Genomic DNA, 20,340 nt, shown 5'->3' on the forward strand with positions numbered 1-20,340 from the left:
CAATCTATTTATGTTATTACCCTTTCTAAAAGTCAATCAATAGATAATAAGGTGGGAATAATGGCCAGGAGTTAAAAACCCCCATTCACGGCCGAGGATTAGGGTTATTGAAGGGCAATTGCTTCGAAATCGTTTCAATCCGGCGTTAGCGATGCCGCGATTCACTCGCTGGCTTACCCACAAGGCCGCCGGCCACCCCCAAATGACACATTTCTCATGCAAACCCCACGTTGGCCCCCCCCAAAGCTGTTTGCACAGCAAACTGCAATTGTATGGGAGATTAACGGGGCTTTGCGGGGCTGGGGGGGAGGCCAGCAAGCCTTGTTGACAAATAAGGGTGGAAATCCGTCGCCATCAATTCTGCGGGTGCCTCTGGATTTGGCAATGACACTGCTTTTGACTTTCCCGGCTGGGCAGATGGACTGGGGGGGTTTTGCCTCTTTCCTGGATTTGGGGGGCAGATGGTAGCGCAAAATAGGGGGGACCAGAGAGATACCAGTGGCCCCGGGGACACTGCAAACCTCCTGCACCGGGTTCCAACCCGGGGGAGATCAGAGGAGAGCCGCCGTCACGGGGCACGTTTGGCCCCGCTGCCCCAAAACCAATGCGTGAAGTGCAAACCTCGACCTCCCCGTGGCTCCGGCTTGACGTTGCCCCGTGGGGTGGTGGGGATGGGCAAGGATGCCCAAGGATGTGGCCTTTTAGGGCTGATTAATGGGGTTTGGGGGTTGGTTGGAGCCCACACATGTTCTCCTGGTTAGGAGCGGGCTGAACGTGGCCAGCTCGCTGTGGGGTGAGCCAAGTGGGATGCTGCAGATGGAGCCGTCCCTGCAGAGCCCATGCGGCTTGGCTGGAGTCACACAGCCTGGATCAAGCTCCGGGGCACCCCAGAAGGAAACGCCATGGTCTGGGGCACAGCGGGGCAGCGATGCTGTCCTTGGTCTGCCCTTGGCTGGCTCGCACGCCTGGTGGGACTGGGCTTGGCTTCCTCCTGGAGATGGCCCTCGTCATCGCCCATCGGCCAGAGCTTGCATGGCCAATGGTGGCACCTACACACGGAGAGGAGTCGGGTTGTCACCCTCCGCTGGGACCCCCCTTATCCACGCAGAGTCTTGGGGAAACCTCCTGGCCCTGGGGTGTCCCAGCCCCAGTGTGTACAAGCCTGGTGTCTCCCAGTCCTAGTGTATCCCAGCTCTGGTGTCCCAGTCCCAGTGTGTCCCATCCCGGGGTGTCCCATTCCCTGTGTCTGCCAGCCCAGGGTATCCCATCCTGGTGTGCACCAGCCCAGTTTGTCCTTTCCCAGTATGTCCCATCCCAGTGTGTCCCATCCTGGTGTCCTCCAGCCCAGAGTGTCCAAGCCTGGAGTGTCTCAGCCCTGGTGTGTCACAGCCCCGATGCATCCCATTCCCTACATGTCCCATCCCGGAGTGTCCCATTCCAGTGTGTCCCATCCCAGTGTCCTCTTCCCCACTGTCCCCCATCCCAGTGTTCCCCACTTCGCTGCACCCCACCCTACTGTCCCCATCCCCAATGTCCGCACCCCTCTGTCCCCCATCCCAGTGTCCTCCTCCCTCTGCCCCCATTCCAGTATCCCCCCTCCCGCTGCCCCCCATCCCAGTATCCCCCCCTCCTGCTGCCCCCCATCCCAGTATCCCCCCCTCCCGCTGCCCCATCCCAGTATCCCCCCTTCCCGCTGCCCCCCATCCCAGTGTCCCCCTTCCCACTGCCCCCATCCCAGTGTCCCCCCCTTCCCGCTGCCCCCCATCCCAGTGTCCCCCCTCCCTCTGCCCCCCATCTCAGTGTCCCCCCCTTCCCGCTGCCCCCCATCCCAGTGTCCCCCCTCCCTCTGCCCCCCATCTCAGTGTCCCCCTCCCGCCGCCGCAGCCGGAGCGGGGCCGGAGCGGGGCCGGGGCCGGGGCGGGCGCAGCGCGGTCGGGCAGTGGCCTCTGGCGGGCAGCGGGGGAACGGCCCGGCCGGAGCCGCTCGCCGGGACCCGCCGGGACCCCCGATCCCTCCCGCGGGCGCCGCCCAGCTGGGAGCCTCGTTAACTGGGAGCCCGCAGGCTGGGATGCTCGCTAACTGGGATGCTCACTAACGGGGATGCTCGCTAACGGGGATGCTCACTAACTGGGATGCTCACTAACGGGGATGCTCACTAACGGGGATGCTCACTAACGGGGATGCTCACTAACGGGGATGCTCACTAACTGGGATGCTCGCTAACGGGGATGCTCACTAACGGGGATGCTCACTAACTGGGATGCTCGCTAACGGGGATGCTCACTAACTGGGATGCTCACTAACTGGGATGAATGACGAGCAGCGATACACTAAGCAGGCCCTCCGCCAACTGCATCCCCACTGATGAGCAGCCTGCTGATTGGGATGGTTGGTAACTGGGACCCTCTTTAACTGGCAGCCTGATGACTGGAATTGTGCTAACTGGGATCCCTGCTAAATGGGAAACTTGGTAACTGGGATGCCACTGACTGGGATCCCCACTAACTGGGATACTCACTACCTGCAATGCCCAGTAACTGGGATGCCTGCTGCTGGGGATGCCCGGTAACTGGGAGGCTCAGTAACTAGGATGATCATGAACTGGGATATGAACTGGGATGCTTGCTAAGTAGAAAGCCCACTAACAGGGATGCCAAGTAACTGGGATGCCTGCTACTGGGGATGCCCGCTACTGGGGATGCCCAGTTACCGAGATGCCCACTAACTGGGATACTTGCTGCTGGAGATGCCCAGTAACTGGGATGCCCACTAACTCGGATGCTCAGTAACTAGGATGATCACTAATTGGGATCCTCACTGGGATGCTTGCTAAGTAGAAAGACCATAGCTGGGATACCTGCTACCAGGGATGCCCACTAACTGGAATGCTCACCAACTGGGATCCTTGTTCACTGGGATACTCACTAACTGAAAAGCCCACCAACTGGGACACCTGTTACCCAGTATACCCACTAACAGTGGTGCTAACTGGGATGCTCTGGGGTCTGTGTGGCTCAGAGACGCTCAGTGCTTCAGATGCCTTTGGGAATGGGTCCCAGATGCTCGGAGCAGCGGATGCTTAGCTGGAAGCAGCTGCTTTGCCACCGCCGGCATCCGAAAGCACTCTAGCACAGAGTGGGACCAAAGCTGTGGGACAGGGCAGGGCAGGATTTGTCCTTAGCCATGAACCCACCGAGCCACAGCTCTAAAAAGCCACAAAACAGGAATAAGGAAGATCAGGGGGAAAAAAATCCTGGTTTTCCTTCAGGTGCATGTACAAAACCTTTAAAGAAGACATATCCCTCCCGCTTCAGTTCCATATCCCACTTGTCTGCTGGAAGGGGTCTCATCCCAGCCCGGGGGGACTCATCCAGCCCCGAGTCACCCAGATCTGCTGCAGGACTCCCGCCATTTGAGGCACGGCATAATTTATCCTGTATCATACACCTACAGATGTTATTATTTGCAGCGACTCCTCTGTTGAAGCTCTCAACTTCCAAGAGCTCCTGGGCAAGGAGTTCCCCAGGTCAACCACTCACAGGGTTTTAAAAAAATATTTTTTTTCTTTAATTTTTTTCTGCCTTTGCACCCGCAAAAAGCCCCCGGCGGTGGCGGTGACCTGCGCACGTATGAGTCCTGCTTGAGAAAACCTCCCTGGAGCTGGGTCAAGTCTATCGAGAGAAGAAGCAGAGCTGCATATCTTACGATGCTTAAGGGAGGGCTTCGCTCTGCGTCCCAAATCCAGGCGACAAGACCCTTAATAACACCAAAGGAAGAGTGGATTTAACTGGGGGGGAAGATCTGGGATTCAGATAAATGATCCAGGAGGGAGCGAGGGTCAGGCCTGGATCCTCCTCAGCCACTTGATGGCAGTGGGTGTCCGAACACTTTCCTTTTTTTCCAATAATTTCAGCTGATTTGGTAGAAAATACCCCTTTTCCCTGCAAATTGTGGGTGCCCCCCACCCCAGCCCCCAGCACAGAGCCAGCATGGTCTGTGGGGGATTTTTGTCGTTGAAGGGCTCCCAGAGCCGGGATGGGTGGACAGACAACGACCAGACAGATGGATGCTGCAGGACAGAAAATGGCCACAAGACCAAGGGGGGGCCCTGGGGCTCCGGCGTCACCCCTGACGCTGTCCGGGACAGGGGGGTGACCCTGGAGGCCCCCCTCCTCCGCAGACAGACAATCCACACCCTGCCCAGACAACCCAGCCACAGGCTAATGAGCAGCATTGTTATTAATTAGCTCAGGAGCCGGAGCCTTGGGGCAGTTTTGCCTCAAAATTAGGCGGGAGCCACCCTTGGGTTCTGGATGTGGACCTGGTGAAAGGAGGCGCTGGGTTTGAGGGCAGCAACCCCCCCAATTCCAGCCGTCCCATGCTCTCTGCTTGCACAGCATCACTGCTGCAAATTACTAAAATCCCCCCCCCAAATCTCTCCAAGACAGGATTTTCCCACCTGGCTGTCCCAAAGCACCGCTGGGCACCAGTATCCCCATTTTGGTCCCGTATTGCCTGGATCCCAACCTCATGGATACCGTCAGCATCCCATCCAGCACAGGGGTGTTGGGCACCCCCCACCATGGTCCTGGGGCCACCCCGCTGCGTGGAGGGGCTGGGGGGGGTGTTTGCTGAGCTCCATCAAACAGAGGGAGAGGAAAAAGGGAATAAAAAAAGGGAAAGCACCTCCTAAGCAAACACACCGGAGCCCACCAAACCTGGGTGGGGGCCCCCGCCTTTTTATCTCAGCCTTTTCAAGACTGTAATTAAGAACTAATAACACCAAATCCGCCACCCTTTCATCTCTGCCCCCCTCCCCAGGCCTTTATTTGCCCCCACCGCAGCAGTCGCGGGGCGATGGCCCCCCATGATGAGCTGGGGAGCGTGGCATTGCCACCAGCACGGTGCCCACCATGGGCTTTTTATGGCTCTTTAATGTAAAGACAACCCTGGGGATCCCTCACCTGCTGGTACCAGGCTTGGATGCACCCCTAGACCGTGGATTCGGGGGGGGGTGGGGTGTCCCCCATACTCAAACCCATCACCGGGGTGGCCCCGCAGCTGCACAGCGGAGGGTGCTCCCTGCCGGGGCAGAGCCCCGTAATGACTTTCTCAGCGCTGGAGCGATCCTTGCGGTGGTGTTTTTTTTTTCCTCAGCTTGAGGGGCTGCACACGCGTGTGCTGGGTCCCGGGGACCTTGTGAAAGCCGAGCGAGGGAGGCTGCTGCTGTGCAGATGTGGGCCCCGGCCCCCCAACTCCCCCGCGCCCCATTTCCTCCCCAATAAACCCCCGAGCCCCGGTGGAGTCCTTTGACCGGGGCTCGCTCCCCCGCCGCGCCGGGCCCGAGGTGTGACTTTTCCCAGCTCATTAGGAAAAGCTGCACGATTTTAAGAATCTCAGACCCTAATGACCATCTGAATCCCATCAGCCGAGAGGGGCGAGCTGAGGGGGTGCAGGGACAACCCCCCCCGCCTCTGCTACCGCCTCTCAGAGCATCCCTGGTCCTGTCCCTTTGCCTCGCTGGGCTGGGGTACAGCTGTGCCCCTCCCAAAAAGCAGCTGTGCAGTGAGGTGTGTGATGGACTCAGAGTACCGATGGGGACCCCGAGCTCCCCTGGGGCATTTGGTGGCCTTGGGGTGACACTGGCTGTCCTAGGGTGTCCCCTGGGTGCTTTGATCCTCCTGCCTGAGTATTTCGGAGCCAAAAAACCCACGGTTTTGGGGGGATACACGGGGTCTTCACTCCAGGGGTGGGGGGGCACGGGGGTTCTCCACTGTAAGGGAAAAGGGACATCGTGGGGGACACCCCAGTCGAGGGTAGGAGGAACACAGGAGGGAGGAATAGCCCCATCGAGGATAAGGGGACGTGGAGGGGACGCGGGACCCCCGCCCCGCCACCCCCCGGGCAGGACAGAGGGCGATGCCATCGGGTCCCCCCCCCACCCCGATGCCCGCCCCATCCCGCCCCGTCCCCTCCGCCCCCCGCGGTCTCCTCGGGCCGGAGCAGAGCCCCGCGGGGGCCGGTCGGGGCGGCCGTATAAAGGCGGGGCGGTTCGACCCCCGAGCAGAGCCCGCCATGCCGCCCCCCGCCCCGCCGCCCCCCGCCCGGCCCGGCCACGCATTCACCATCGCAGCGCTGCTGGGACGCGCCCCCTCCCCGCCGCCGCCGCCCCCCCACCCCACGCCGCCGTTTTGGGGGTCCCCCCCGACCCCCGGTCCCGCCGCTGCCGCCCGCGTCTTGCTGCCGCCGCCCGCCGCCCCCCGGCCGCTCTGCCCCGCCTGCTGCGGGGTCCCAACAGGTACCGACATCCCGCACCGGGACCCCCCTCCGCATCCCCCCGGGGAGCACCCCCAAATGGGGACCTCCTTCCGGCCCCCCGAGGGGGGACCCTCGTCCACCTCTCCCATGGGAACGTCTCGAGATGGGGATCCCCTTCCAGCTCCCCAAGGGGGACCCCTGCCTGCCTCTCCCAGGGCTCTCCTCTCAAAGGCACCTCTCCCAGGAGGACCCTTGTCCACCTCTCCCATCGGGACACCTCCAAATGGGGACCTTTTTCCATCTCATTGAGGGGGGAACCCTTGGCTACACCCCCCCGCCGGGGGACCCCTCGCCAGGGGACTTCTTCCAGGAAGGGCCCTGCCCACTTCTCCCATGAGGATGTCTCCAAATGGGGACCTGAACCGGCCTCCCCAAGGGGACCCCCTCTGAAGGGGATGTCTCCAAGGAGGACCTGAATCCACATCTCCCATGGCGACATCTCCAAAGGGGGATGTCCTTTCACCTCTCCAAGGAGGGGGACCCATGCCCACCTCTCCTGGGGGACCCCTCCAAAGGGGACCTCTTCCAGGGGACCCATGTCTGCCTCCAAATGGGGGACCTCCTTTCATCTCTCCAAGGGGGTCCCCTTGGCCGCCTCTCCAAATGGGGGACCTCTTTCCCAAGGGGACATTTTCCAGGGGGACAACCCCTGTCCACGTCTCTCATTCGGCTGTCTCCAAATGGGGGACCACCTCTACCTTCTCCCGAGGGGATCTCTCCCACAAGGACCCTCCTCTGCCCCTCCAAATGGCACCTTCTTGCCTCTCTTGGGGACATCCCCAAATGGGGGAGCTCCTACCTCTTCATGGGGACCCCCTCCAAAGGGATTCTTTACAAAAGGGACCTGTATTCACCTCTCCAAGGAGATCCTCTCTAAACAGAGGACCCTCTCCCACCTCTTCAAATAGGGGATCCCCTCCAAAGAGATCCCTTTTGCCTCTCCAAAGGAGGCACCTCCAAATGCGAAGATCCTTTCTCCCTCTCCAAGAAAGGACCTTCCAAGGGGGGACCACACTCTAAAAGGGACCCCTTCAAGGGCTCCTCTCCACCCTGACCTCCCCTCTCTGTCTCACCTCCAGGCTTCCTGATGTCCAAGTGCTGCTTCCCCATCTTCAAAGCCAAGACCGGCAAAGCCAAGCGAGTCCGGACCATCTTCACCAGTGACCAGCTGGCCCGGCTGGAGAAGGAGTTTGCACGGCAGCAGTACATGGTGGGCACAGAGAGGTGCCTGCTCGCCTCCTCCCTGCACCTCACAGAAGAGCAGGTAAGCCCCGCCACGCTCCATTTTTTCCATCTTTTCCACCCCTAATGATTCTATGATCTCCACCTGCTCCCCCCAGCAGGTCCAGGGAGGCTCCCAAACCCGTCTGCCGATGGGTGGGACCTGGGCCTCATCCCTCAGCCGGGGGCAGGAGCCGTGTGGGACAGTAACTGCAGATAGTTTACATTAAAAGGATGGAGGATCACAGATGGGGAAACTGAGTCACAAAGTGGTTGTCCTACGGCCATGCGGAGGGGTTGAACTTATGTCCATCTTAAGGCTGGACCTTCTCCACCACTGGCAGGTCCCAGCTCACCAACACAAGCTCAGCTCCTGGGTTGCAGGGGACAGTTTTCCACCTTGCTTGGGACGGAGTATGGCAGGGGACCTCTGTCCTGGCCACCCAGGGGATGTCGGAGGCTGTGGGCACCCGAGGGTTTGGGGAGTGTCTGGGCACTCTGCCTGAGCCACCGTGGTTTAGGAGACCATGACCCCATGGTCCATGGAGAAATCGGGTTTGAAAGCTGAGCTTTACTTCTTCCAAAGGTGAAAGTCTGGTTCCAAAACCGGAGGATCAAGTGGAGGAAACAAAGCTTGGAACAGCAACAAGCCAAACTGGCCAAAATGGGTTTGGCCACCCCGCAGAGGAGCCCCGACTCACAGAGCCACCACGGCGAGGAGGAAAAGGACTTCCCAGCGGATCAGGACGACGTGGCCTCCTCCCCAGGCTCAGGGACAGCACCTGCACAGACTGTGGCAAAGAGCTGCTGAATCGCCCCCTTCGGGCTGCTTTTCCGTGTGTATTATATGAATGTATCATAGCTGGCAATGCGCGTATCTAATATATACAGGGCACCCGTTATTTTTGCAGTGCAAAAATAAATTATTTATGCAACTCTTGGGCTCATCTTTGCAGAAGGAAGAGGAACAACACATGCCTGTGGTGGCAGCAAGTGTTTGGTGGGGCTTGTCCCACAGGAGCAAGCCCTGGAGGACCGGGGGAGTAGGGGCCACCTGCACACCCCACCCAGAATCAGCCCCACATCCAGGTTCATCCCAAAGGCGCTGGGTGCTCTGATACCTCCTGGTGCTCTAAAATAGCTCAGGACCTTCACAGAGCCCAGGGCCTTGCAGAGGACCTCCATCTCACAGGCCATCCATCTCCATCGTCCTTCCTGCCAGCAGCGTCATCGCCATAAAGCCCCGCTCTGCCCGCGGCTCACACACCCCGGCGCAGTGATGGCATCCTGCTCTCCCAGGCTTTTGGAGTCAGGAAAGCTGGGGAAACCAGGGGAAAACATACCTGGAGAGCAGAGCTGAGTCTGTGAGCAGGACACCTGGGGTGCCATCTCAGCTGGGTGAGGATTAGCCAGCTTTTAATTGTAATTGCTTGGCCCTGCTTAGGCAGATGTAGAGGTTTCAAATCCAGCAGGTTTGGGCTGGACACTGGCCTGAGGATGAGCCAAGGGCTCCGTGGGGAGCTGGGGAGCAAGAGAGCACCAACGACCCTGGATGTCCTAGATAAGAGCAGCAATGAGGATGTCTGGGTGCTTGCCTGGGGAGCACCAGCTCCTGCTAACCGTATTTTCTTGGTGTCTGCTCTGGGCTTGGGGCTGGAGGAAGGAGGGACCCAGGCAGAGGGTTTATTTGGGCAGGTATGAAACCTGACGCAAGGAGAGGGGATGAAGGAAAGAGAAGGGGACGATCTAAGGACAGGGGGGACAATGCAAGGAGAGGGGGGATAATTAAGAAGGGGATGGTGCAAGGAGTAGGGGGACAGTGCAAGGAGTAGGGGGACAGTGCAAGGAGTAGGGGGACAGTGCAAAGAGGAGGGGACGATGCAAGGAGAAAGGGATGGTGCCAGGAGAAGGGGACGATGTGATGGAAGCTGCCCTTTGTTCCGGCTGTTTTCAGAGCCGGGATTAGCGGCGTGTCTCAAAGAGCCCAAACTGTGCTAATGTCTTCACATGTCTGCTGAGAGCCCAGTCTGCGCCGGCGGGTTTAACCCGCTAATCTCGCATGCCGGTGGGTTTACTGCAATCATCCCCAAGACAACAGGGCTTACGGGGGATGTTTTAATATCGCCTGGCCGGGGGCCGGGCTGATTGCGAGAGTTAAATTGTTCTCAGGACACCTTTAATCCCCTGGGAGCTGGCAGTGCTCCGCCTCGGGCAGGATTGGGCCTTTCGGTGGTGCTGGCCTCCTTGGGGTGGGTTGGGGGGGGAACCCGTTCCCACTCCAGAGGATGCTCCTGCAGGGTCCATCCAGTTCAGACCCCTTTGCAGGCAGCACCTGACCAGGGAAATGGAATTAAAACTGCTGGGCTTGACTGAGTTTTTCAAAAGGTGACTTTTATATGAGATGAATTAGAGCATATCCACCGCTCTGGCACCTTGGGCTTTGGCTGGGAGCCTTTTCTGACTGTGGGTGATGATCCCTGAGGGGGTGGCCGGTCCCTGGGGGTGTGCAGGGCTCAGGATGCCCGTGTCCCCTTTCCATTGCCATGGGAGAGCAAAGGCCATCCCCTGCCTTCCTCCCACCCAGCGATTAACCTTTTTGCGCATTCCTTAGGGTGGGGAAGGGACCGTATCTGCAGGACGAAGCAGCTGATTACTGCTCCAGTGGGGATGAGAGGAGCCAAACTCCCAGGTCTGACCCTGCTAATGGGATGGATTTGAAGGTTTTCAGAAGAGCTGGATTCAGCTGGGTCATTTTATGTCCTGCCAAGACACCACTGGCCCTGCCATCCCAGAAAGGGGCTTTTCTTCTCCCACCAGAGACATCTCCCTTCCTAGGCTGAGGAGAAGGTCTTGCAGCTCAGCCCAGCTCCTGGCAGGTTGATTGGGACACATGGATCCGGATCAAACCCAGGCACAGCGATTTGGCACCATGGAAAATAAGGGAGAGAGACGCTCCAAGATCTTGGCAAGGTCTTGGGCTGGATCAACTCACCTGAAACAAAGCCTTGGCTCCTCTCATCCCACAGCAAAGCTTGTGCAGTAAAAGAGCTGTGTGTCCTCACCCAAACCCTACACACATTCCCAAAACCCCGCTAGTCCCTTCCCAATCCTGTGTATCACATTTTTCTTTTAAAGATGCGAGTTTTTCACCTGTCTGCAAAAAATGAGTTGCCTTTCAGTAGCAGATAATTATAAGGAAGTGAGAATTAAGCAGCCTTATTAAGAGGATAAAGATTATCTGCTAAAGATGCAGTGCTGAGCCCTCCCCAGCAAATCTTGGCTCTGTAGATAAGTAGGCGGCTTGTAGGAGGCCAGGTAGGTTGTGAGATGGGTGAGTGGATGCATTAGGGTGGACTATTTGCGCAGAGGAACAGCCTGGCCTGCATGTGGGTAGATGGGTGGGTGGGTGGATGATTGGGGATGAGTGCAGGACGCTGGCAAATAGGTGCAAATGGGTGGCTGGGTAAATGGGATGGGAGAAGAGATAGGAGAAGGGATAACCCGGTGGAGCTGCTCCTCCGTGTCGCCCTCCCCGCTGTCCTTTCTGCCAGGATTATTCCTGCTGAGCACATGGCAACGGACACGATTTGTTTGCACTAGTCACGTTTACTCAAGATGGCAGAAGTTTGCAGGATGGGGCATTTGGATGCTGGAGCAGCAGGACACCTCCAGCCCCCCAAAATCTGTGTCCCAGCCGCACTCCCAGGCACCTTTTGCATCCCTTCCCTGAGCAAGCAGCCCCCTTCTCGGCTGATCGCCCCTTCGCGCTCTCTTTTCGGGGGGTTTTGCTAAATGGGATTACTGTGTGCCGAGGACGGGCCAGGGTGCCGGGGAGGGCAACCTGCGAGTGGCAGAGGTTCAAGGCAAAGCCCGACCCAAGGCGGGATGTGGGGCGCCGGGGTCAGCCGTGCATGTTTCCAGGCTCCGTCTCCTTGTGTAATCTTGTTAAATGGTCAGGGAGCATTTCCCCCTGCTTCTCCCTCCCCTTTAATTCCCGATTGAAACATCAAATAAGCTTCCCAAGGCTGCCGGGCAGCTCCGACAGCTCCACACTGCCTGGTTTCCGTGGAAATTAAAAAAGACATTACGAGCAATGGGAAGAAACGCCACGACATCTCAACTTTTGCCGTGTTTCTGGGATGAATTTGCCCCAAAGAGCCTTGCTCAGCCAAAGAGCAAAGGCACCAGTTCTTTGCATTAAACTCTCAGCTGGGAAGTAGCTCCTGGATGCATGAAAATAAGGGTGAAACGGGGTGACCTGCCTGGAAATGCAGCAGGAAACCGGGGTGACTAAGGAGACCCCTTAGATGGGGTGAGCATTGCAGTGGCCAAAATCTCTGGGTTTAAAAATCCTGGGTTTAAAAGGTATTTTATCCTGCAACAAGAAACACAGGGCTGTAGACCAGGACTGTGCACTGAGTGCTGTCGGAGCGAGAGCGAGCAGTGCCGTGCCTAAATCCTGTGCAGGGCTGCGCAGGGTGGTCCGGGGTCTGCTAGGGGAACACCATCAGCCCTGGTCTGGGTTTGCCACGGGGCACATCAGCTCTGAAATGGCTACTGGCGCTCACCCCACCAGCTCTCCTGCTCCCTGCTCCTTCCTCACCTCCCATCCCAGTCTCAAAAATGGGAAGACTGGGAGGAAATCCTTGCCCAGCTCTGCTCCCAGCCACACAGGTGGCAGGGCGTGCCCAGAAACCAGTTTGCTTCATTTCAATGAGATGAACTGTTAGGAAAAAGAGAAAAAATGATGAAAATAGCACCATCTTCCCCTTTGCAAATGGCTTGTGGCACAAAAGCCCTCAGCCCTGTGGCACCGCCACCCTGGCACTGTTGGGCTGGGCTTTCAGTGGAGGTGAAAGACACCAGACACCCTCAGCAACAGTGTGATTTTATTTTTAAAAGCTAATTAAATAATTAAATCAAGTAAGCCCTGATGGTATGGGATGAATAAGGGGATCTCACCGGGAGGTGTGGGACTGGCAGTCAGATAAAGTGCTCCCCAGCTCTGCTAAAACCTCCTCCTGGGACTTAGGCTGTGATGCTCTTGAGCCTCAGTTTCCCCAGCCTTGGACACACGTGGTATCAGCTCGACTTATCTAGGCCGGGTCTAATCCCGCTCCCACTCAGCACCCCTGCCGAGAGCCGAGCCGGATCCGGCCCCCGCTCTGCCTCATCCTTCCCCCACTCCATCTCTATTGATTTAATAAGATGGAGAGGAATTAACGGGGCCGGAGCATTGGAATAATGAAAGATGAACAAAGGGGCAGCGCTAGCAAAGATGCTGCCAGCTTTTAATGATGAGGCCGGGCAGATCCCCTGCTAGCTGTCCCTTTGGAGTGGCGATTAAGAACATACTGTTATTGTTAAGGCAGAGAGATAAATCCCTGCACCGTTTCTGATGTGATCAGCCAGGGCTTCTCCCTACAATTTGTGATCCTATTGTGGACGGTGTTTGCCCTGGGCAAGGAGAGTCTGGGAACCACTTATGAACCATCCTTTGGTCATTAGCCTCCTCATTAGGAGAGGACAATGTAGGAGAAAAAAGATAATTGAAGGGAGCAGCGGGCTGATGGGGCGCTCAGGCCTGCACCGGGGCTGCCTCAACGCTTAGTTTGTTTATAATTCCCAATTAATTTTAAATATGTGGGTTTGGGATGCTCTTAATACCCGCAACTGTGACCACTGTGAACACCGTGGTGTTCAGGTCTGTGCTTGATGGGAGGCGTATGGAGCATCCTCCGAGGCCTTATTTTTTGGGTATTGGCTTATTTTTTCGGGGTCACCCCGGCTTTGCTGTCAGCTGGGTGTAGCCCCATCAAGGACTCAACTCGTGGACTTCAACCCACACTGGATTTGGAGGGACCTCAGGCAGGCGGATGGGCCCCCAGCACCCTGTGAGGCTGAGGGTGGTGGGATGCAGCAGATCCCGCTCCCTCATTTCACATCTGGCTGAGATATGAGGCCAGATGTGACTCCAAGGGCTGTGACACCAAGGAACAGCCCCACTTGGATCAGGGACAACATGGAAAAGGCCGGGGTGGGATCCAGCCTTGCTGAGCCACGTTGCCGGGTGGGCTTAATTCAAATCCTGCCTGGAAATATCAGCCTGGGTGATTAATCACAGGAAAGCCCCGAGGCTGTGGGGGGAGAGGTGCTTTACCCCCAGAAGCTTGGCAATGGCGTAATAAGAAGAGCAGGTCCTGTCCCCACGCCCAGGGACACCCTGGCCAGGCTGGGTGCAGGGCTCCGTGCCCTGGGGAGGAGGGGGAAGAGCAGTAATTCCTCAGGATGCTTGATATTATCAAGTGCTAATGAGACCTGGATGGGGCTGAGGTGCTTTGCAGGCCATTATCCCAAATTAACCTGACAATGCAGCCGGGGGCCGGTGTCTGAAGGGCGGCTGGGGTGTGTATTGGCTGTCTGGGGCTGGGGGAGAGAAGGATGCTGCCCTCTGCCTTCCCCCCGGGCCAGCTCCCCTCTGCCCGCACCCCTGAAGCTGAAAGTAAGCATTTTGCAGGGTTAGTTTGCCATCGCATGAACACGTCGTATCGGCTTCCCGAGGGGATTGCCAGGCCGGAGCCGGAGTAAGGCGATAGGGATGGAGAGGACAGGGGAGCGGGGTGTTCGCCAAATCCTCCTTGGAGGAAAGTCTTCCGTTCCCAAATCCTCGTGTCCATCCCACACTGCTACTTGCACCGGGCTTTTGCAGCCCATCCAGCGCTTGGGCAGTGGATCAAACTGGGGATCACTCAGCTGAAAAGCCACCATGGTCTCAGAAGAAGCATTTCCCCGGAGCCGGTGGCCATCCTTGTGCTGGGGGGTCTTGCAGGGAGACGTAGCGGGCTGGCCGTGCTCTTTCCACCTGCAACCAGGGCTCCCATTGCTGTATAACGCCCTCAAAGCGCAGACGGCGTCGTGCCATCATCGCTCCTCGTCCTCGCGCCAGTTTGGGTCTGTTAATGGCACCCTGCCTGCCGGGGCAGAGGGCGCGCGCAGTCGTTGTTGTCAGCCCGAGCCGTTTCTCTTTTCTAGACTTTATGATGAAAGGACAAACGTGCATCCGTTATCCTCCGGGGAGAAACCCTGCGCTCCTCTTTGCGCAGCGTACATGAATCCCCATTCCCCTCTTACAGGATTCAGTGGGATCTGGCCTGGAAAGGGGCAAATCACCAGCTCCAGGAGCCACGTGATTTGGGGACGTTCCTCGCTGCTTTTTTATTATTGGATTATGGATTATTATTTATTATTACTATGAGTTATCACAGGAGAAATGGCTGCAAAAATCTGACACAAGGCTAAAAGTTAGTGTTCAGAATCCCATTTTTAAGACAATTTTTATTTTTTTAAGGGTAAAAGGCATGAGCTCATGATCTCAGACTCCTTAGGCTGGCGGCACTGGTCTAGTTAACCTAATGAGCACAAGCACACGCCTGTCTAATCAGCAACAGGAGCCCTGGGATCCATCTTCTCCCTAATAGGATGCGACTGAAAGGATGCTCTCAGTCGAGATGATGTTTTCGCACTTGCAGGACTCACACCCCGGATTACAGATGCACAAAATCCCCGTCACGTTTTCGCGTGTGCTTGCTGTGGGTTTGGGGAAATTTCCGCCACTTTTTTTTTTTTTCCGCCCGCTGGGATGGTTTTGCGGCTTGGAGAGGGGATGGAAATGGAGCCAGGCTCTCCCCACCGACCGAGGCGAGGTGTGAAATTTCTCATGGGCAAACAAGCGAGAGCTGCGGGGTGCCCAGAAGAAGGGGGACCGAAAAGATGAAGGGGGGGGGGGAAGCGGAGGAGGAGAGAAAGAGGCAGCTAGAGAGAAACAAAAATCCCCAAAGCAGCAACCTGGTTTGAAGAGTGGGGCGTTTTCTATGAGGGGATTGTAAAATGCACTCTCTCTTTCCCCTTTGCAGGGGGGAATAAGGGCCCCCACTCTATCTGATAGTCATTAGCATCAATTAGCCCCGTTTGAAGTAGGCAACATCTTTGTCTCTCTGCAAAAAAAAGAAATAAAAAAACCTTTCAGGGAGCCCATAATAACATCTGGAGCAAGGAGAGGCTGAACTCAAGTTCCCCACTTTCATCTCTTGTCGAGGTACTTGGAATGTTAATGCAGCCTCATTCTTTAATGGAGTTATCAGGAAATGCTTTTCACCTCCTTCCCTTTGCTCAGGGGGGATGTTTACAAAGGGCTGGGGGCTTTTTTTGTTGGTGGGATTTTTTTTTTTACCCCCCCTAAGCAGCTCCCCCTCCCCTTTTATTTCCTACGCTCTTGAAAAACAGGAATAAAATACATTTTTTTTCTAAAAAACCCACAGCAAAAACCCTACCACCATAAAAAAAATGAGGATCACGGTCCATCCTTTCATCCCCCTTCCCCAGCTCCTGCAAAACCCTCCCTGGTGGGAGCGGACGGGGTGGGATGGAGGCGGCGTGGGCAGGGGGAGGCGGGGGGTCCCGGCCCCGAGCCCCCCGCTCCGCCTGGCTGCTGGGTGCTATATTTCCCAAGTCATTACCAGCGAGTGAAAATTTCCAGCTTTCGAACCGAAATGCATTAGCTGAGCACACAGTACTAATGGGAAACAGGACGCGTCATTAGGCAGCGGGTTCGGCCAAGCAGGAGAAGGCGAAGGGAAAAGTCAGCCCGTGCTTTTTGTCCTGGCGCTCATCCGGCCGGCTCGCTGTCCATCCATCCGTCTGTCCGTCCTTCCTGCCGGCAGCATCTCACCGTAACCCCCTGCTCTATGACAGCTTGGCCATCCCAACAACCGCAACATAAACAGCTCCGCGAACAACGGGAGGAGCGTCTCCGACACCTCTTTCCACAGGAAACCGTGCCCGAATCACAGTGGCAGTCGTGACTTATTATAAAGCAGAAAAATAATGACGAGATTTAACAGGCTTTTAATAAACCAAATCAAAACCTTGCGTAACGACACCCGTATTTCAATCCACGCAACCTCTCTGCAAGCAAAGCCCGAAGCTGTGAATCTCTGGATTCTTTTTTTCTCAGTAGCAGGGCTTTTTTTTTGGGGGGGGGAGGCTTCGGTGCTTGCCCAGCTTTGAACGTGTGATTTCAATTAAGCACATGGTTACACGGCGGCAGGGTTGGGGCTGGCTGTTTGGATAAGGAGCAATAAAGCGGCAGCTGTATTTATTCACTTATTTTGAAGCTGCTGGGGAAGACAGGATGCTAAATGGGAGAAAAAAGAAGTGTTTTAAAGGCAAACTTGAGGGACTCTTTTGTCTCCTGCGGGCATCCTCTTCCCTGAGGTTCCAGTAGCCATCACCAGGGTGCTTCCTCGGAGGGGGATAATCCTGCCCCAGCATTCCCATAATTTCCATTTGCTTTGATATGCTTGAAAATATAGAGATGCCCGTTTATAACGAGGTCTATTTCTACAGCTTGGCCAGGGAAAAAAAACTATAAATGGCACAAATCCCTGATTTAAGGCCGGATTTAGTGGATACGGACAGCTAGCCCGTGCACTCAGAGATGTTTAATGCTGGGTTATTAAAGCCACGGGGGATTTTTTTCTCTTGCTTATTAACCTGGAGACTCCGGCCTGGGAATTTCTCTGTGTCTGCGTACACCAGAGCGAGTTTTCCCTGTGAGCTTGGAGGTGCGAGCGGGAAGGTTTGTGCGCGCGCAGGGCTGCGAATCCCCGGCGTTTGCTCGCACCTGGGCGAGGTGTCTGTGCCACCTGCAGCCCTCCATCAGAACACGCGTCTGCGCTTGACTCCGGTGGCATCGCGCTGGCACGTCACCCAAACCAGACCACCAGTTACACCTCCGCAGTACTCCCATAGTACAGTCGCCTCTTAGCCTGTGCTGAGAGCTCCTGATGTGTTTTTCCCATACCCCAGATACACACATACACCCTCCGGCACACCCGGGCAGGTACAGGCAGACACGTTACCCTCGGCACAGTGGCAGGACGGGCTCGCACAGCCGGTCCCAGGGTACAACCGTGTCCGTGGGCAGCGGGCAGGGGTGGGCTGGGCTTGAGGAGTGTGGCCAGGGGACGGTGGGTGTGCCTGTGAGGCCTGGGGGGGAAGGTGTGGGTGATGGGGGCGTGCGGGTGTCAGTGGGGTCAGGGTGGGGAGCTGTAGGTGTCCATGGGGGTGTCCGTGGGGGAAGTGGGGGTGCCAGCAAGGTTGTGGGGGCAAGGTGTAGTTGGCCACAAGGGAGGAAGGAGGTGTCTGTGGCAGAAGGAGCAAGTGTCCATGTGAGCGTCTGATTGGAGTGGGTGTTGGTGTGGGTGTCCATGGAGTGGGAGCAAGTGTCCGTGGGGAACGAGCAGGTGTTGTGTGGGAGTCTGTGTCACTGTTGGTGCCTGTGGAGAGGGAACTGGTGTCACTGTGGGTGTCCGTGGGAAGGATCGGGTGTTGTGCAGGTGTCTGTGGGGAGGGAGTGGGTGTTGTGTGGGTGTCTGTCACTGTGGGTGTCTGTGGGGAAGGATCGGGTGTTGTGCAGGTGTCTGTGGGGAGGGAGTGGGTGTTGTGTGGGTGTCTGTGGGGAAGGATCGGGTGTTGTGCAGGTGTCTGTGGGGAGGGAACTGGTGTCAATCTGGGTGTCTGTGGGGAAGCAGCAGGTGTCAGTGTGTCTACAGGGAAGGGGCAGGTGCTGGCATGGGGGCCCGTGGGGAAGGAGAGTGGGTGCCTGTGGGGTGACAACGCGGGTGTGCGGGTGGGTGCCTGTGGAGGAGCCAGCAGGGAAGGAGGGGAGCCCGTGGGGGTGTCGATGGGGAAGAAGGAGTGGCCGTGGGGAAGAAGGGGTGTCGGCGGGGGTGCCGCTGGAGGCCCGCGGGGGTGGGGGCAGCCCCCCGCCGCCCCCCCGCCGCCGCTTTGCATAGGAGCGCGGCTCATCCCAGCCCACCCGCTCCCTCCATATAAACCGGCGGGGCCGGCGGTCGCCGCACCGGTCCCGCCATGCTGCGCAGCCCGCCGCGCCCCCGGCCCGACCCAGCGCCCCCCAAGACCCCCTTCCACATCGAAGCCCTCCTCGCCCGGGAGCCCCCACGCCGTGACCCCGCCGCCTCCTCCGCCGCCGCCGCCCCGCCGCCCCCGCGATGGCCCGCGGCGGGACCGGCATCGGGACCGGGATCAGGACCGGGCCCGGGCGGCTGGGGCTGGGGCTGGGGCTGGGGCTGGGGCTGCACCGCGGCCGGGCGGGGCGGTGCAGGTGAGCGGGGTGTCCCCGGCTCTCACGGGTGGGTGCGCGGGGTGGGTGCGTGGGTGGGGACAGGGAAAGGGGGGGGCTCTTGGGGCTGGGGCTGGAGTGCAGGCGGGGGGTGCGGGGACCTTCCGGCCGGGCGCTTGGCTGGCGTCACCCCCAGTGGAAATAAGGGGGTTTGAGTCACCCAAAATTGGCTTCTTTTATTTTCTTTTCAAATTTCCACCCCCCTGCGGCTGTAGTTTGATTTCCTGCAGCCTCTCGGCCGACCCCGAGGTGAAGAGTTGGGTTGGGGCTGTGGGAAATGAAGGGGAGGAAGGGAAGAGTTTCCTCATAACTAATATTAGCCATTTAACCCCCCAATTAACGACCGGGTGAAGCGATACCCTACTAACACGATTTACACCCTTCAGTAGCAGGTTTCGGGTCAGGGATGGTCCCCCCCGTAACCTCGTGTGCCCCCACCTGTGTTTTAAGGGCTGCTTTGCACACACTGGCATTTATTTCTCTTTTCATGCACCAGAAAGGCATAGCAGTGCCCGTGTTTCCATCGTACCTGTTGTGGGGGGCCCCCTGTTCCCCCAAAGCCGCCCTCGTCCAGCTCTAATTTTCCTCTCCCTGCAATTTTTCACTCGCAGAAGTGAAACCTCTGAGTGGTTTCGCAGCACCCGACCCCCAAAACTGTCCGTCTGTTTAGTGCCAAAGCACCTAAGGAAAAGAGGGTTTTGTGGTTGATCCAGTGGCGATGGATGAGACTGGCCCATCCATCAGGCTCTCTGTATTTCCACTGAGGGGTACCGTCGCTTTTTAGAGGCAAAACGACTCATTTGTTGTAATGAAGTACCTCTATTCAGAATATTTTTTCTTGAAATCAAGTGTCTTTTTAGCATTCAGAGCCTGATCTCGTCATTGCCCAGGCAAAGCCTGCAGCCAAGCACATATTTCACTTGTATCAGGACCTCCTGATTCAATCCTCACGGCTACAATATTCAGATACCAAAAGTATTTGCTACTTCTGATCTTCTTTTTAACGACTTAGTGTGACTATTTAATCTACCATTTCTTTTTCGAGACAGCATCTGCATAGCTTTGTGTTAATGTATGTACTATATCAGATACACAGGTATGAAAATATAGTTAAACAATTTGCAAAGCTATTTCCACAAAGCATTTCACGTTTGAAATTACACTTGCTATTATCCCAGTGTTAAAATAGAAAAAAATGTGACCGGTGGAATTATTTTAATGATGAAAAGAGTTTTAAGTGCAATTACGGTTGTTAAGCTGTCAGGTCTACAACCCACAAATCCTTAAACGCGCAGAACTTAGACCCAATTAATGAAATGAAGTAGGTCAAGGTGCCCACTTGTGCCTGGAGAATATGACAACGTTAAAGGAGAGATTAGTAGAGGGTGTGAATCGGTGTCGCCGTGTACAGTATTTTGATACAAGTTGAAGAAACTTGGCTTGCCAGGATCTATCGCAGCAGCCCCCTGTCCCTGGTGGCTGCTGTTGCTGTCCCCTGGTGACGAGGGGGACGGCTGCGGGCTGCTGAACCCAACCGCTGCTCAGAGCCCAGCCGATCTCGGACGCGTCGCGTTGACCCAGGGCTGAGGTTCCACAAC

General features: G+C 57.0%; 1 protein-coding gene across 1 annotated transcript; it reads left to right on the forward strand.

The window, feature by feature from the left end:
- Positions 1–6,075: 6,075 nt before the first annotated feature.
- LOC104041436 (homeobox protein not2) lies at positions 6,076–8,350 on the forward strand. The gene is made up of 3 exons (XM_064450779.1): positions 6,076–6,298; positions 7,398–7,582; positions 8,126–8,350. Exons 1-3 carry the CDS (start codon positions 6,076–6,078, stop codon positions 8,348–8,350), a joined length of 633 nt encoding a protein of 210 aa, XP_064306849.1.
- The last annotated feature ends 11,990 nt before the right edge of the window (positions 8,351–20,340 follow it).

Source organism: Phalacrocorax carbo, chromosome 4 (assembly GCF_963921805.1).
Source record: "Phalacrocorax carbo chromosome 4, bPhaCar2.1, whole genome shotgun sequence".
NCBI classification, from domain to species: Eukaryota; Metazoa; Chordata; class Aves; order Suliformes; family Phalacrocoracidae; genus Phalacrocorax; species Phalacrocorax carbo.

Excerpts from the sequence above, each read along its gene's own strand:
- LOC104041436 (XM_064450779.1), top strand. The coding sequence starts at position 6,076 with ATGCCGCCCCCCGCCCCGCCGCCCCCCGCCCGGCCCGGCCACGCATTC. Across the intron at positions 6,299-7,397 it reads CTGCTGCGGGGTCCCAACAG|GCTTCCTGATGTCCAAGTGC; the intron begins GTACCGACATCC and ends TCTCACCTCCAG. Across the intron at positions 7,583-8,125 it reads TGCACCTCACAGAAGAGCAG|GTGAAAGTCTGGTTCCAAAA; the intron begins GTAAGCCCCGCC and ends CTTCTTCCAAAG.